This window comes from Protopterus annectens, chromosome 2.part1 (genome assembly GCF_019279795.1).
Source record: "Protopterus annectens isolate FY-2018-M chromosome 2.part1, PAN1.0, whole genome shotgun sequence".
Taxonomy (NCBI): Eukaryota; Metazoa; Chordata; order Ceratodontiformes; family Protopteridae; genus Protopterus; species Protopterus annectens.
Window position 1 is genome coordinate 1,333,536,654 of NC_056729.1, and position 17,604 is coordinate 1,333,554,257.

Below are 17,604 nucleotides of genomic sequence, written 5' to 3' on the forward strand. Positions count from 1 at the left end.
AAAGACGCTGCTGAGGATGTCATAAAAGTAATGCAGTACCCCCCCCCCCCCCCAACCTATGAATGCACATTTTCTCACCTTATCTGCAGACTCACCTGCTTTCCAAGATAATGGTCAACTCTGTAAATTTCTTCTTCCTGGAAAAAGTTTTGTAATTGCTTGGCAAGCTCCAGGGCAGAGTTGTAGTCATGCCCAAAAGGCTTTTCCAGCACTACACGTATCCAAGCTCCTGAATTTGGCCTGCATGTGCTGTTAATTTTACTTGCAATATCAGCATAGGCGAAAGGTGGGACAGACAGGTAAAACAGCCTGCCTGCTTCTGTGAGGTCTTCCTGTATGAGGGTACTTTCTATTTCTTTATTTAATGCCTTATAGTCTTCATCTGTTTTCAGCTGAAGATACTGGCTTAGTCTCAAAAACTGACTTTTAAGCAGGTTACATCTCTCTGGTGCCACATCAGGAGGGCATGTAAGTTCTTTTAATACCTGAAACATCAACACTCTGCCAGTTTCTGGTTTGGAAAGAGCAGCTCCATAGAAAAAGAAACTGTACCCCCTGCTGCTCTCATCGATGTACAGCCTGAATAGGCTCTGCCACAGATACTTTTTTGCTAGATCCCCAGTAGCACCCATCAAGACAACTGATATATGGCCCTTCGACTCTCCAGCTGAGGCATGCAGAAATACATGCAGAAGCAAACCACACAGGACCAGAAACAGATTCATTTTCTGCATAGTGGATGTTTCAATACCTGCATGCAAAAAGAACAGAATATTATTTTGCATGAATAAATTGCTAACTTAGCCATACAGGACCTAATAAGTGAACATCTGATGACAAGCAAATACGCAGGTGAATGACAATCTCCATTAGCACCTGTATGTATGAATAACTGCTGTTCTAACAAGTTATTAGGAAAACACAACCAGTTAGAAACTGTTGCTGTTGAATAACCATAATCTTCTGTCATTTCCTACACTGTAAGTGCATTTATACTTGTGAACTGTGCTTATCACACTGTTTTTTGACAATACTGTCTGTGTGTGTGTAAGGTGCAAATTCTTGGCGTCTTTTCGCAACATTGTGGAACAGTAGATTTTTTACCAACAGTAAAATGGAAATCATACACTGCGGGATGCATATTGTTATCTGTGTTATGGAAGGCTGTAACTACAAGTAGCAGCACAGGTACGACACACGTCGCTTCTTTCTTCTTTACACAACATCATGTTTTTGTGTTTAAGTGTTAGGAATTCTAGCTAGAAAATGCTTTGAATGCCTAAACTGGCCTAGCAAATTTTAAGGTGTTCTAGTAATACAACAGGTCTTTTCTCACCACCGCCTTACAAGCACATCTGAAATATTGTCACCTGGTAAATCTCACCACCACTCACCATATATACCAAGAATTATCACCAACGACTGAGCACTGTCCTGGAGTGGTCTAAGCATATTCAGCCATTTGTTCATTTTACTGATACCCACTTGTCCTACCCAGGGACTTGACTCTGACTCAGGGTCTGTCCAGGCAATCAATGGGTATAAGGCATAAAATTCAGGCCACCAATTTATTGCAGGATGCACATACAGACTGACAACTACAACGTGTGCATACGTACACACGCCCAGACATGCAAACACACTCCTCTCAATTGTTAATATGTCTCTGATGTGGGAGGAAACTGGAAAGCTCACTAGGACCCAGGGTAAACAGTCTATAAACAGGGTAAACAGTCTATAAACAGATGTTCCCCTACCAGGAACTGAACTACAGACGCAAAAGCTCCAGTAATGCGAAAATATAAGTACACTACAGGTGATTGATAAATTCCAGATGACTAGTGACAGTATTGACTAGTCCTGTATTTGATATAACTGTATAATACTTACTTCCCACAACCTAAAATATTTAGAGAACAGGATCACCACTCCGGTTGCATGATTTTTTAGAATGAAGTGTCCTTACTTTGGGGGACACATCCTCAAGCAGTGAAAGCAAACTTTATTTTTGTTTGAAAGGGAACTGGAACCCTCTCTGCTTTAGAACTACCTTATAGGTTCATAGGTAGGTACTAGGCTGTCGGCCCAAGGGCCTATGTAAGCCTAGCCAACAAGGTTCCCTGGCTTACGCCACCCAAGAAAGTTATTTTCCTGTGCCACTGTCGAGCAGAGACACAGAAGTGATCCCCGGGGTGTATTTCCTATTTCCCATCCGCTCATCAAGATTTTTCTTGAAGAGTGCTAATGAAGAACTTTGCTTGCCATAGATGGGTAGCCTGTTCTAGAGTATGGGAAGTCTCTGGGACAGGAATCTATCCCTCCAGCATGTCCTGTTTATTGTGGTGACAAGGTTTAGGTCTCTAGAGCATGTAGCTCAGAGGGATTGGGATTTCTTTAGGTGTAGCATGTCCAACAGCTCTGGGTTTGACATAGCTTTATATGTTAGGCAGAGATCACCTCGGAGTAGACAATGTTACGGAGTAAAGCTGGGGTTTTTAGAGGCAGTCAGTGTAGGGCATTTGTTTGAGGCCAGTAATCCTCTTTGTGAGGTACTTCTGTGGCCTTTCCAGCTGCTGCAAATGTCTTGTGAGGTACATTCCAAGAGGGGTGTTGTACTCTATAATGGGTCTAATGAGTGTCGAGTAGAGGGGAACAACCACCTCTTTTTTCCTGGATGAGAACCCTTTTATGATGAGGTGTGCCACGTAGAAGGACTTCCTGACTACTGTGGCGATGTGACTATCAAAGGAGAGACTACTTTCCTCCTCTGTCCCAAGGTCTCTTATCACACATTCGGTGTTAAGTAGATTGCTGCCTATGTGGTAGTTCATGGGTATAGAGTTTTTACCAAAGGGAATGACACTGTACTTTTTGGCATTGAGCTTGAGGCCATGGCACTGACACCAGGCATCTGTTTCAGTGAGGCCCTTCTGTAGGATGTCCACATCATTTGGGGACTTTACTATGGCTCCTAGTTTGCAGTCATCTCCGAACTTCGTTGGCCAGAGGCCTTCTGTGTTAGCCTGTACTTCAGAGAAGTAGATACCAAACAGGAGAGGTCCCAGGACAGAACCTTGAGAAAGTAAGAGAGCTAACAGACCCCTTACAACTGGATTTAACAGAAGATATAGTTTCCTTGAAATGGATGTTGTGACGAGTAATGCAAACTTAAGATAGGCTTTTTATGCGAACAAGTATGAATCAGTAAACTAACACAATTCAATTACTACAACAAAAACAACAGCGACAACTATAACAATAATAACTTACTTATTAAATACTGTATATTTAAAATTATGTTAAACAGATATAACTAACTGCATAAACTCAAGTTGGGCTGAGGTGGTTACTGTAAATGTTGCCTAAAAGTAGCCCTATAACAGCAAAATACAGTTTTCTAATACGACTCATTCATACATGCTTTAATTTGTCATTTAAAACATTGCTTAGGAATTAAGTGTTTGTTTTTTTGGAGAGTAAAGAGTTGTCAATTTAAAAAAAATTACTACAGAATACTTTGTAAGAAATGTTGGGGTAACAAATGGTTGTATCTGAGGAAATAATTATTTTGAGCTGGGAAACAGGATATGAAATACCTAGATATAGTAAGGTCTTACTAAGGTTAATGTTACTGGCTGCCAAAATAAAGCAATTACGACAAAATGGAAATAAACACCTAAACCAACTGTACTCCTTGAAGGCTGTGGCCGAGACGTCAGAGTTTTAATAAATTGTGCTTTTGGTGGATCTACCCTGGTTGTTTCTTCTGGTTTGCTTCTGCAGTTGTTTCACCTAAACCAACTGTAACTAAAGTACTGAATATTGCAAAGAAAATAAAAGAACTGAAGGTGGGATCTTTAGAAAAGGGAATGCGCAAATTATCAAAAAATAAATGGAATTTGCGGATTAGTTCTCAGGAGGAGTGAGGTGTAAGATGGCAGGAACTGAGCAATTTATGTAACATTGACACGACCTCCTCAATGACCCTATTTAAGCGTAACTTAGACAAATGGATGGGAGACCGTAAATTTACCCCAGGGGTGTAGCCTATGTCCTTCTTAGATAACGGCAGTCGGTGCTGATCATAGACTCGCTCTGCAAATATAGACCATACAACCTGGTCAATAAGGGAACAAGGGTATAACATGGTTAGGCTTATAAAGGCCCTAGGGCCAATAGCCTAATAACCTCCTGTGAACCTATAAATGCTAATTGTTAAAAATATATACCACATGAAAACATTGGGAAATACCAGTACAGTTTGTTTCTTTTTCTATGTTACTTTTGCAATTGGATGCTAAAAAAAGAATAGGTTTTGCAATTATGTGAGCTGTCGGGCTAGCAGGAACTCTTCATCAGTAGTTAAGAGAAAGGGTTTGGGCTAAGAGACACCTTTATAGGCTCATATGATCATAGAAGGTTACTAGGCTAATGGCCCTGGGGCCTTTACAAGCCAAGCCAAGAGTTTATCCCCAAAAAGAAACCTCAGTCAGCACCTGTCACACCCTGTCAATGAGGGACACAGGTGGAACTCCTGGGACAAATTTGTGGTTTCCTATCCACTCATCAAGGAATTGCTTGAATAGGGTCAGCAAGGTACCCTGTTTGACGTGTATGGGAAGTCTATTCCAGAGATGGGGCAGCCTCTGGGAGACACACCTGTCTCTTCAGCAGGTTTTGTTGCTGTCGCATATTAGATTCAGCCCTTTCAAGCAGGTAATGTGTGAGGGAGTTAAGACATATGGATATGGAGCATCTCTAGTACGGCAGGGTCCACGATTGCCTTGTAGATGAGTCACAGATCACCTCTGAGCACTCTGTACAATACAAAACAGAGTGACAATGATTTGAGCCTGTCCGCATAGGACAGGTTTTGGAGAACATGGATTCTCTTTGAGAGGTATTTGTGTGGCTTTTCCAGTTGGTGCAGATATTTGGAGAGGTACATACCAAACGGGGCATTATACTTAATTATTGGTCTAATGAGGGAGGAGTATAGAGAGCTAATAACTTCCTTTTTCTTGGATGCAATCCCTTTACTTATGATATGAACCAAGCAAAAGGTTTTTCTTACCACTGCCGCTATATGATGGTGGAATGTGAGATTGTTATCAATCTGAGTACCCAAGTCTCTCACCACAGGTTGTATGCTTAGGGGGTTGGCGTTGATGTGGTAATCAGTAGGGGCCGTGTTTTTGCAGAATGGTATGATGATACATTTTTTGCATTTAGCTTGAGGCTATGACTTTGGCACCAGTCACTGGTTGCTGTGAGACCCTCTTGCAGTATGTTAACATCATCTGGGGAGTCAGTGACAGCACACAACCCTTCATTAACAGTTAAGACAAAAGGCTCTTGCTGGTCCAAATGTTTGAGCAATTGCAAACCCTTTGTGGGTCCAGTAAAAGTGATTACATCGCATTCCATGTTCCACTGTCTGTTTTGCTCCCATATGGAAGGAAGCTCTAGTGTCAATTCTATTTATATCAGGTAAGGCCTGACCAGCCCAACATCAATTTCAATTCTGAATCATGGTTACAAACTCTTTAGGTCAATTACTGCCTGTATATTGGCTGCATATGTACCTTATCTAATACACCCAGATCAAACTGGCTTTATGCACAGGTGAAATGAAAGAAAGCAGTGGAACAAAACTCTTCAAAAACGACCTTTTATTACACCAATACAACTAGTTAAGCGTGTTCATCCCCAGTGTACATCACGGGACTTCTTCAGAACTAAAAAACACAAGCTGAAACAATTAAAACAGTCTTATCAATTATTAACCAACCAATACAATAAGACCATCAAACCTTCATTTAAAAACTAACCTTTAAAATGCTGGAGTTTCAAATAACAAGAAATACTAGTAAAATCATTAAGACCACAATATACAAAAGCATTTAAACACAATTGCCATGTCAACTCACATAACTCAAGATGCTCAGATAAAATATTCCCCTGAGGGTCAGGTGTTACCTGTTGCATTACCAAAAAGTTAAAATTATGCCCACTGTATTCACTTGAATGTTTGCACAAGGCATTAGTAAGCTTTCCTTTTTTGGTATCATTAAGATGTTCATACATCCTATCACGCAAACGTTGCAAAGTTTTTCCTATGTAGAAAATGGGACAAGCCAAACACTTGGCAAGATAAACTACATTTTTGGACTGACAATTGCAATGCCCATTTATCTTCAATCTAAAATCAAAATGGTGAAAATTAACACCTGTAGTAAGTATATGTGGACATAAAGAACACATTCCACATTTAAAATTACCAGACGGTCGATTGTTACATAATAGGTAGATACTAGGCTATCTGCCCTAGGGCATTTATAAGCCTAGCCAGAGTGTATTTGGCTTCCGCCTCCCTATTAGATTAGCCTACTGTGCCTCTGTAAAGTAGGTCACAGAAGGTACCCTTTTAATATTAGTTTACTGTGCCTCTGTCTAGCAGGGACACAGAAGAGATCCCAGGGGTGAATTTGTGATTTCCCATCCACGCGTCCAGATTTCGCTTGAAGAGGGTCAGCGAGGGGCTATGTCTAACATGAATTGAGATTCTATTCCAGAGTGAGGGGAGCCTCTGGGAAATGAATCTGTCCCTCCAACATGTCCTATTTATTTTTGTGCTGAGGTTTAGGTCCCTGGAACGTGTATTAGAATAAAACCTTATTACCAGATTCCAACATATTTTTAATGGACCTATCTTTTCTGAACACTATATTAAGATTTTCACCCAATAAACCCTTCCAGAGTAAAAAAAAAAGTCCAATTTTTAAAAATAATATTCATAACCATGCTACTATCCTTTTTATACATAGTAATGAAAGAAAGCCCATCAACTTTATTTTGTTTGTTCAAATCAAAGGACACACTCGCTTCATGCCCACTGGGTATTGTTCCAGAACTTGGAATGTAACCCAGTATTGGTGTAAATATTCCTCCCTCTCATTTAGCAATAACCTCTTTACCAATACTGTTAAGAAACCGTTCAGGATACCCTCTTTATATAAACATACCCAGTATAAAGTCAATTTAACAACAGATCTTTTATGATGCTGTGGATGCCAGCTGGTATAATCCAAATATGAGTTTGAAAAAGTGGGTTTACGATAAATTTTGGATTTTATACAACAGTCATTCAAATCAACGGAAAGGTCAACATCCAAATAAGTAATCTTGGACGGATTGAAACTATATGCAAACCTTAAAAAAGTAGTTGTTTGGTTGATATACGCTATAAATTGCATTAGTTGTGCCTTTATGCACAGATGAACAGCTTTCGATAATTTTTTAAAATGACTTTCCTGATAGAGGATAAAATGGCTGCAAATGTTCTTCTGCTTTCAGCCAGTAAGGATGCTGAAAAAGCTTTTGACAGGGTAGATTAGAACTTTTTGTTCCTTAGTCTTAGTCATGTGGGATTCCCTGACTCATTTGCCTTTTTTTATTAGAAATTTGTATTATGGGGCCACAGCCAAGATTGAACAAGGGATAAAATAATCTTCTTAATCTCCCTCATTCAGAAGTACCTGCCAGGGAAGCCCCTTTTCCCATTTCTGTTTGCCATATGTTTCAAGCCTTTAGCTCAAAGAACCTGTAACTCTCCAACTGTGTGTTACACAATTTCAGGAAGGAAAATTAAATTGTCACTTCACGAAGACAGCTTAATTTTGTATCTCACTAACCCTAACACGGACTTCCAGGTAGCTTTACAATTGTTGGAACAATTTGGGTCCATATCAGGCTATAAAATTAGTGCTTCTAAGATAGTAATAACATAAACTATTGTCCCCTCCCTCCGTTACAGAAACCTTTCCAAGTTTGGTGTGTGGAAGCCAGATGACACTTATTTTATTTATTTTATTTATTTCACATTTGTTAACTGGGTTGGTCCAACTGAGGACATGTCCATTTTCAGTGGTGACCGGAGGAGAAAAGCTCCAAAAGTAATTCTTTAGACAATAACGTACATTGTAGTAAAACTACAGAGTAATTGTTAACATATACAGAGATATCATAGAAGTATATAGAAATACATATAATTTGAGAACAAGTGCAAGGAGGAGTATGCGATTTGCAGTTGAGTTTTTGAGAGGAAGTAGATTTGGCAAAGATAAAAGAAAGAATGAGGAAGAGTGCTGAAGTAGGATCCTGACAGAGGCAGATCCAATTTTTCTGGAAGAAGTGTTTTAGTTCTTTTTTGAAGCTGTTTGTGTGATGTTTTGCAAGTTAGAGGGGAGGTTGCTCCAAATTGTTGTTATGGATGATTTATATAGGTGATTGCCTATGTTCATTTTGGGTGTACATGTTTTTTAGAGGAAGTTTCTCTGAAATGCAGAGGAGACAAGGGGGGACAATAGGTAACTAGACTGGCAAGAGAGGGACAAGCAGTGGGTTTATTTAGTATGAGGTGGGTTAAATGTAATCGGGATACTTTTTAGATGGTGGGAGAATTCAAGCCATTGTAGCTTGTGGGGAGCTATACGATGGTGGGTAGGATTAGGAAAGTTGGCTGCAAATTTGGCAATTTTATTATCGGTTTGTTCTAGCCTGGAGAATAGGCAGGACGTTAGTGAGGACTGGTGATCCATAGAGGAGGCATGGAAGAAGATAGGCTTGGGCTAGGGTGTGTCTAGAATCAGCAGAGAGGAATTCTGAGTTGTGGTATAGCATGCCAAGTTTTTGGTTAGTTTTCTTAATTGCTTGGTGAATGTGAAAATCAAATTTTAGTTGGTTATCAATAGTCATTCCTGGTAATTTTGTGTGAGTGTCTACATTTATGATAGTGTGGTTTAGTGTGATAGAGAAGGCAGTCAAGGTGGTCCTTATTTTTGGGGAGACAGAGAAGTAGCTTTGGTTTTTTGGGGTTTAAGATCAGCTGATTATCATTTAGCCAGTTTTCAACAAGAAGGAACGATTGTTGAGTGTGTTTCTGAAGTTGTGAGATTGAGTTGGAGGATGTAATCGGAGTAGAGGCGTCAGTGTACTGTATGAAGCTAAGGGGGGGGGTGGAGGTTTTTAATAAAGATATTGAAGAGAAAGGGTCCAAGAATAGAACCCTGGGGTATGCCAGTATGTATAGGTAAGAAAGAGCAAGAAGATTGCCATCTGACTGATTGTAGCCTGTCGATGAGATAACTGGAGAACCATGAGAGAGTTGAACTGGATATATTACAGTTAGCCAATTTAGTCAGAAATTTGGGGTGTCATAGGTTCATAGGTTGGTACTAGGCTACTGGCCCTAGGGCCTATACAAGCCTAGCCATAACAATTCCCTGGATATTTCTTCCCGCAATATTTACTTCCCTGGACCCCTGTCTAGCAGGGTGACTGACGTGATCCCCAGGGTGAATTTCCTATCTCCCATGCAATCGTCAAGGTTCCTTTTGAAGAGCCCCAGGGAGTCATATTGTATCAAATCCCTTAGATAAGTCTAGGAACAGACATGAAACTAGATTATTGCTGTTCCTAACTTCAGCAATGGTGTGGATGGAAGATAGAAGGGCTGTAGAGGTGCTCTGGTGAGGTCGGAAGCCATGTTGGGTAGGAGTGAGAAGGTTGTTTTGGAGGAGGAAGTTAAGTATTTGGTTGTGAATGCATTTTTAAAGAATCTTATATAGTTGGAAAAGTATAGCAATAGGCCTCTAAGTAGAGGGATCATTGGAGTTGCCATCTTTATGAAGGGGTATAATGTAGAAGGATTTCCAGATTTTGGGCACAGTAGCTTCTTTAATAGATCCAATAGTAAGAACAGCATACTTAGGCATTCAGGTTTCTGGTTCGCTGCAGAAGTCCATAGTGGTAACATTTGTTTCAGTGTTAAAATGGTGATGAGCTTTTCCAGAAATGGAAATCACTGTTTGGACATAACACAAAATATCCAAGCAATAACCTGGTTTGCTCTCTCCTTGGTTCAACATGTGCAGCATACATTTAACTCCCTGTGTGCTTTGACTCATCCAGATTCCACAGTTTGAGGAAGCCTATATTAAACTTTGTACAGGTGATCAACACTGGGATTTATGTTGATCTATTGGCAGTTGACAGAAAAAAAATTATGCCAAAACATCGTTTGGCAATTAGGGGAAAGTCCCCTCACACTCTCCCCCACTGAAATTATATACACCTAGTCAGATGTGGATAAAAGGAAAACCTCCACTGTAGCTGAAAGGTGTTGATCCACAATGTCTCCAACCTAATGACAGTCAAAGAACAAGATGTTAATAGACTGACTGCATCCCTCCCCAAAGAATACAAGCTAAGATACAGGCCCTCCCAATGGGTATGGGTGTAATTGGGAAGCTGATTTGAATTTTATATAAAAGCAGCCAAAGTAAAAGTAGGAACAGGTCTAGTGAAGTGCGATTACTACCCTTATTGGAAGGAAATAATGTTGGATAAAGTAAGGGGCGATGACAAGGTTTTACAAATGTTATCTACAAAGAACTTAACACATTGGATGGGTTTGAGACTGCTCAAAGAGGGAAGAGAAGCATTAAACTGGGCCCTCACAGAAGCAGAAACCATTAACTGCAATTCATTGTTAACAATATTTAGAGTATCCTGAGTACAGCTAGAATATCTGAAATGTAGAAGGTATGGGCTCAAGGATTTTTTGGAAGCTTCACATTAGGGACTGTCCGAGACATTGCAGAGGCTGAAATTACTGAGTCTTGTAAGAAGATTATCTTCAGTTGGTTATACTGAGAATACAGGTCTCCAAAAGCCAATACTAAAAAGATGCAAAGATGATAGGACATATGACAATCAGTATATACAAAAGTATTAGAAGTACAGTCTGTTATGCTAGGAAATAAATTAAAAAAGTTAAGAAAATGTCTGGACTTGCTTAGTACCCACAAATGTACAACCACATTTTTTGTCTGTCAGCACTTATTTAAATTTAATGATGTATCCTACTGTATCACCTTCATGCTAGGGGTGCAATAAATTAGAGAGAGCTGACCAGTAGCACATATTTTGGGACAGCCATTATTTCTTCCATTTTACAGATGGAATATGCCAGGCTTTACAGGCAGCTTAGGGGCGGGTGATACATTTAACTCCAGCTAAGTTCTCCAGCTATGTTCCTAACAGACTATTGGGAGAGCGATACTTATAAAGACAAGGAGATGCCAGTTTTGTATTTAGATTACTTATTAGTTAAAAAAGCATCACTAAGAGATGAAACCAAACATGCCTGCAACAGCATGCAAGCTGAAAACCATGCTAAAGGATATGAGGGAACTAATGTCTGCCAAACACAAGCAATTTGCAAAGCTCATGCAGCCACACAGAAGAACTCACTTGACAGGTGGTTGTCTGAAAGCTCTCATTAATTTTCGCTCCTCTCTAGATCTCTTCTTTTGTCTTCACATGTCTTACTCTTCTCTAACCAAAGAAACCAGGAATACGCCTAAGTGCTGGAATATATTACTGCCCCCTGGATAAGATGTGGTCTGTTTTAAAAACTGCTCTTTTGTAGTTGCAAATGTCCTTGAGTTTACATGTATTTTACACTTTTGTTTATTGTGGTTATGATCCAATTTCTAAGTTTTCTTTATTTTTAACTATATAAAGCAGTTCATTATTGAAAGGATAACTGTCAAAGGGATAAATACGAAGTCTAGATAACTTGGCATATGGAAGTTATGGGGTTCCCCCAAGCCATTATTAATGAAATGAATAGTATGCTCCGTGTTATGTAATGTGTCTGTCATGAGGTGAATAAACTTTGTATATGTAAAAAAATAAATAAATGAAAAATTAATTTGAAAAGAATGAGAAAGGTTTAGTGTAAAGTGATTTGTTCATGCTTGTAACTTACTTTGTACATTAGACATGGGTTTGCTTAAGTGCTGTAAAAGCATTTCCCCCCTTAGCATTCCTAATTTCAGTAGTCTGTTACTCCACAGAAAGCTTTGCATTTTTTTCATTAGGGATATGACCACACACATTTACTGCATCCTTTGATGACATCATTGTAGGGACACAGCAAGTGGATATATCATAGGTTCATAAGTGTATACTAGGGTAGTGGTCACTGGTTATAAGCCTAGCCACGCATCAAAAAAGTATCACATACATTTACGTGCTGGGGTTTTAGAAGTCTAACCAGGTTTCCAAAAACTATCTGGCAAGTACACGTGCCTTAGAGGTTATTGTAAGGGATATGCATGAGTTAGGGCAAGATTTATAGGCTCTATCTGTCCATTACAGATGTAGGTGCTAGACCCGGGGTATTATTTCTAGTTGTCCATCCACTGGTCCAGACTTCTCCTAAATAAGATTAGAGAAGAGCTCTATTCACATGGATGGGAAGCCTATTCAGAGAAGGAGAATTCTCTGAGTCACACACCTGTTCCTCCAACATGTCCTATTTATGGTGCAAGCAAAGTTTAAATCTCTAGATTGAGTAATGCTGATGCTATTCATTCTGTGGATATGCAGAAAGGTCCATCAGAGTGGGATCCAACGGTACACTGTATGTCAGGCATAGAGCACCTCTCAACAATCTGTAAGAATCACAGTATAGAGATAAGGCTTTGAGGTGATCTGCATAGGACATGGTGTTTAAGCACTGCATTCTTTTTGTGGGGAACCTCTGTGGACATTCCCGTTATCGCATGCGTCTGATCAGGTACTTATAAAGGGGGCACTGTACTCAATGACGGGTCTGATGAGATACTGCCCATAGATTTTAATGGACACACCCCGACATAAGTCTATGCTTTCCAACACCAACCCTGCCCTGACATCACCAGGGAATTTACAGATTTATTTGGGCCGTGGCTTAATAAAATGTTTATAAAGTTTTTTTTTATTAGACAACAGACCAACTACATTATGAAAGATATTGTGCAACATGCACTGCGGTACACAAATCATCAAAGGCTTCAAAACATGTATAACTGTGAGCAAAACACTTCAAGTTACTCTGTAGAGGCATTTCTAACTAGTCAAGAAGTGTTTCTTAATTTAAGTCCTGAATTGCACTTCTTTTAGTATATATCTCAGCTTAAAAGGGAGTTTGCGCCAGCATTTTCTGAAAAAGACTATGAACACAGTCATTATATTTAGTTTTTGTAACACATCTGAAAAACTCTCAGTGACATGTCATGATTTTGCTGGGTCTGTCTCCTATTCAACATATTAAAAATAATAGGATGACTGTTCACTTGTAAGAGCTTAAAATAATAAAAAAGGCCAACAGAAAGCAACAAGCAGCTCATGGATAATTGCTGCCATTTAAATATTTAACAGCCAGCTAATTTTAAGGATCTTAATGCATGCTCTTGTTTTACTAGTTTTGACTAACTAATAGCCAGCATACTGTAAACTTGTAAAATGATGGCATCAGTGCAGGAGAGTTACCATTTACCCCATATTTTGAAACATAATATACAACTGTGTTTGCAAAACAATTTTAGTTGATTTTTAATTATGGCCACTAAGCACTGGAAAGCTGGGCTCAATCACAATTGGCTGAAATTCTGGGTCACAACTGGCACACTGCACAGAACATTAAGCCAATGAGTTATTTCCCATGATGCAGGCTCTGAAAAAGGTTGATGTAAATCAGTACTCTACCCCATTAACAAATGCAAATAAATAAATATTTAAAGAATGTAGAACTCTGAACTACAGCTGTGCAGTGTAAATCTAATTTGGATGTGGAAGACTTGGCTATTACCCAACATAGCAGTGTTTATTTACCATTCACCTTAAGCCACATTACCTTTTCTATACTAATGGGTACTAGTACAGGGATTCAAATGCCATACTGCTAATTCCATGTCACTATAATACTGATGGCAGTGGCGCAGGAGGTAAATTCCTTAGCCCATATCCACTACATCAACATTAAGTCACTAGCTCAATCAGTAGCTCACTCATGTTTGGTGTAAGAAGACCAGAATGATATGGGTCCTATTCCCACACCAGTTGAGGAAGACAGCAGGCTAAGTGTTGTATTCCCATACCAGGTTCTTAGACACATTTCAAATACTGTCAGAGTAGTGCACCATAAGAGACTGCTGTATGGGTATGTCATCCTTAACATGAGATGCTAATTTGGGGTCCCATCTGCATGAGCTAAAGACAGCTCAGCTAGATGGAAATGTTCCACAGCACTGACCCTAAACAATAGGGTGCTGCTTTATTTATACATGTTTTCAAACTGTTTCACACATATACACAGCTCTTCACTTCATATAAAACACATTACATATCAAAAAACAAAATGAAACATTTTCATATCCCCTTTTCCACTCCCATCACTAATGCCACAGTCATTTAGCTTTGTCAGTTCATCAATCCTCACCTTTACAGCTCATCTTCCAAATTCCCCATTTGTAAACAACTTATTACCCTTTTATAAATTCTATCCTTCACACATTTTCCAAAATAACTATACAAAATCATATTCAATTTTGTAAAAGTATTTTCTGTACAACACTTGAATAATTCCTAAAATTCCTCAATGGTTTGACAATTAATAATATATTCTGTAGTTTACTCTATTCCACAAATGCCATGCAGTCTTTCTTGGTGCACTTTATATTCCATACTTGTTTTCACTGGAAGTTTATCCAGAGTTAACCTCATCAAAAATCTCACACACTTTTGAATGTTTAAATCTTTTCAACCTCTCCATAACTGCCACTGTCTTTATGTTTCCAAATTGTTCCAGGTACATGTGAGGCAGAGCACCTCGCTGGCCTTGTTCAAGAGAAATCTTGACCAATGGATGGGAGATCGCAGATATACCCCAGGGATTACCTCAGTGTCACTGCTCGACAGAGGCACAGCAAAATAATGGGTATAGTTCCCCATACTAAAGGGGTGGCGTAAGCCACAAAACGATGGGCTAGGCTTGTAAATGCCCTCGGGCAGATAGCCTAGTATGAACCTATGAACCTAAAAGCATAGTAAATAACCAGTGCATTGGTTAAGCTTCTCTAGTCAAAAGGAACACCATCTCGGGTCTCTCCTATAAAGAGGCCACTAGCTAGTGTGACTAAGCCAGTCAACAAACTGTAAATAAATAAATGCATACATATACCTACACTAATTAACTGTTCTTTACTCACCCTACTTGGTGCTACAGAATGCTGCACTAATACTTGCATAACAACATGCATTTGACATCCTCACAACACCCAGTCTGCAGAATGGGTTTGGGACAGTTTCTAGCAGTGCAACTCCGAGGGTTTAAAGCCATGAGTTGCTAATAAGCTTCATCACACAGTCTTTAGTATAATTCCTTTTTTTCCACATACACACTGTGTGACTTAGAGAAGTCATTTACACAGCCCAATTCTATATGTGAAAGGTGTTTTTTTTTTGTATTTTGAACCTAGTGTGGACAATCTTAAAACTTCTTTCACAGTTATTATTTGTCCTGTGATCTGCAACCAGATTTCAGCCTCATTTAGTCATTTATTACAGCACTACTAGTAAATTTCTGCATGGTCTGGGGCCTTAGTTTGTAGTAGGATTACAGTAGTGGCAGTCTTGTGAATTCTTCTCCGGGATTTGTGCTTAAGTACTTTTTATACGTGTGTAAAAGTTGCATTACAGTGCCTATTTACTTTGTAAACTGTCTTTTCCCCTATTGTTTGAGTCTGCCTCACCCGCCCCCCCCCCCTCTGAGGCATTAAGCTAAAAGTTTCTGAAATTTTAACCACATGACTTGAGCTGCAGCAGTGGCTTTAACTGACTGGATCTTTCTCTAGTAAGTCCGCCACATTTCAGTACAGAGCTACAGCCACTCATGCTCTTTGTTCAAAACTCTGAGGTGTGTGAGAAATAAGCTTTTCATCAAAAGGGAAGATGGAAGTCATTTTTAATTTAAATTCTGCTTAAACATGTTAAGTTGCACTTATAGAGACTTCTGAGGTGATACTTTTTTCTATTTCTCTGCTTTATGTCCATTTATTTGTTTGCATTTTTAGTCTGCTTTGGGACATTTATCTGTTTTTATTTTTTAAGTTTGTCATGGGATCTTAGTCATCTAGCTTCATTTGTAGTTGTGTGAAGACTGTGTATTATGGCAAGAATTTACCATTGTTTATACATTATACTGCACTTCCATTTACATAAGTAGAATTACATATAAACGGTAGCTTTTATGAATTTTGAACCCAACCTGGACTGCCTTGCAGCTTCTTTCACAGTTGTGGCAGGACTGTGATATGCTGTTGAACTGGAGCCTCATTTAGTTATTTATTACAGTGTTACTGGTACATTTCTGCATGATCTGATGCCTTAACTTGTGAAAGAATTGTAGTAGTGGCAGTACTGTGAAGTCTGCTCCAGGATCTGTGTTTCATCACTTTTTATACCTGTATATACCTGCTTAAAGGTTGTATAATGGTGCCCTTTCTGTTCACCTTACTACTGTTTTCCTCAGTTCTTTGAGTCAACCCAACCCCCACTGAGGCATTAAGCTAAAAGTTTCTGAAATTCTAACCGCAGGACATGAGCTCTAGCTTGAATTCCCCAACTCTCCCAGGCATAGCTCTCAACCTTCCATCCCCAAAATGAGGAACACCACCCCTCATAATAAATGTACGAGTCTGAACCATGACCATGTTGTAATTTAGCATCTTAGCTACTCATGTTTCACCTGTAATATGTATTGTACTTAACTTCTTATTTGTGATATGTTAGGGCTTTTCTCCCTGCGTCTCCACTAAAAACAGGCTCCTGGCCCAGTCGAACACTACCCAGTCAACAAACGAAATAAATAAATAATGTGGAACAAATGAGCAAAATGTGGAACACATACTAATGGCATACTAACAACTTCAACTAGAATGGTCGTAGAATGGTTAAAATGTGCTGGTTTTACTTATAAAAAGATACTTTAATGAATTAATAGGATTCATTTGTATTTACCATGGATATCAGTAAAACAATTCATAACACAGAATGTGTGTCAGACACTTTCAATGTGGAACTTCGAGGAACATGAACATTTTAAGACCCCAAATGACATACATTCCTCATAATGAGGTACACTTGAGAGGTATGCTCCCAAGTTCTGTCTCTAGCTTCCACCCCTTATGGTAATCTGACTTCAAAACTACCCCCTCCTTTCTTTCACAGTGACTGTCTATTGTGTAGCCTACAGAAGTACTTTCCCACCAATTTGTTCTCTATATAGCCATGATACTAACTGCACACCCAGCAAACGAACACTGCTCTTCAGTAAACCTTCCTTACTACAAATTGCTTTCTGCTCATTTTCCCATAGTTCTCATTGCTTGTCATCCTAGCCATACTCTGAGGGGGTCCTAAATTAATCTTGCACCATTCTTGGCAGATAACAGATTTATTTTATTGTTTTGTACTTCAGTTAACTGATTAAAATGCTACTGGTTTATTTTTGCATTACTTGCTGATTTTGCCTTTAAATCATCTTAAAGGTCTCTAACACTTGGAATTGCCTTGTCAAGGCAGTTTAAGTTTTGTTGTAGCATTACACTCACATGTGTTGTTGCATCAAGTGTTATTACAACAAGTGGTTAGCTGACCCTCTCCTGACACAAACACCCAAAAAGTAAATTTTATCTATAGAACTTCTCTTAG

General features: G+C 39.2%; 1 protein-coding gene across 1 annotated transcript in view; it reads right to left on the minus strand.

The window, feature by feature from the left end:
- H6PD (hexose-6-phosphate dehydrogenase/glucose 1-dehydrogenase) overlaps window positions 1-17,604 on the minus strand; it is a 604,336-nt gene that overhangs the window by 253,899 nt on the left and 332,833 nt on the right. The window contains exon 3 of the mRNA XM_044062799.1: window positions 96-751. Coding sequence (XP_043918734.1) covers window positions 96-734 — 639 coding nt within the window. The 5' untranslated portion in view covers window positions 735-751. The remainder of the gene's footprint in view (window positions 1-95; window positions 752-17,604) is intronic.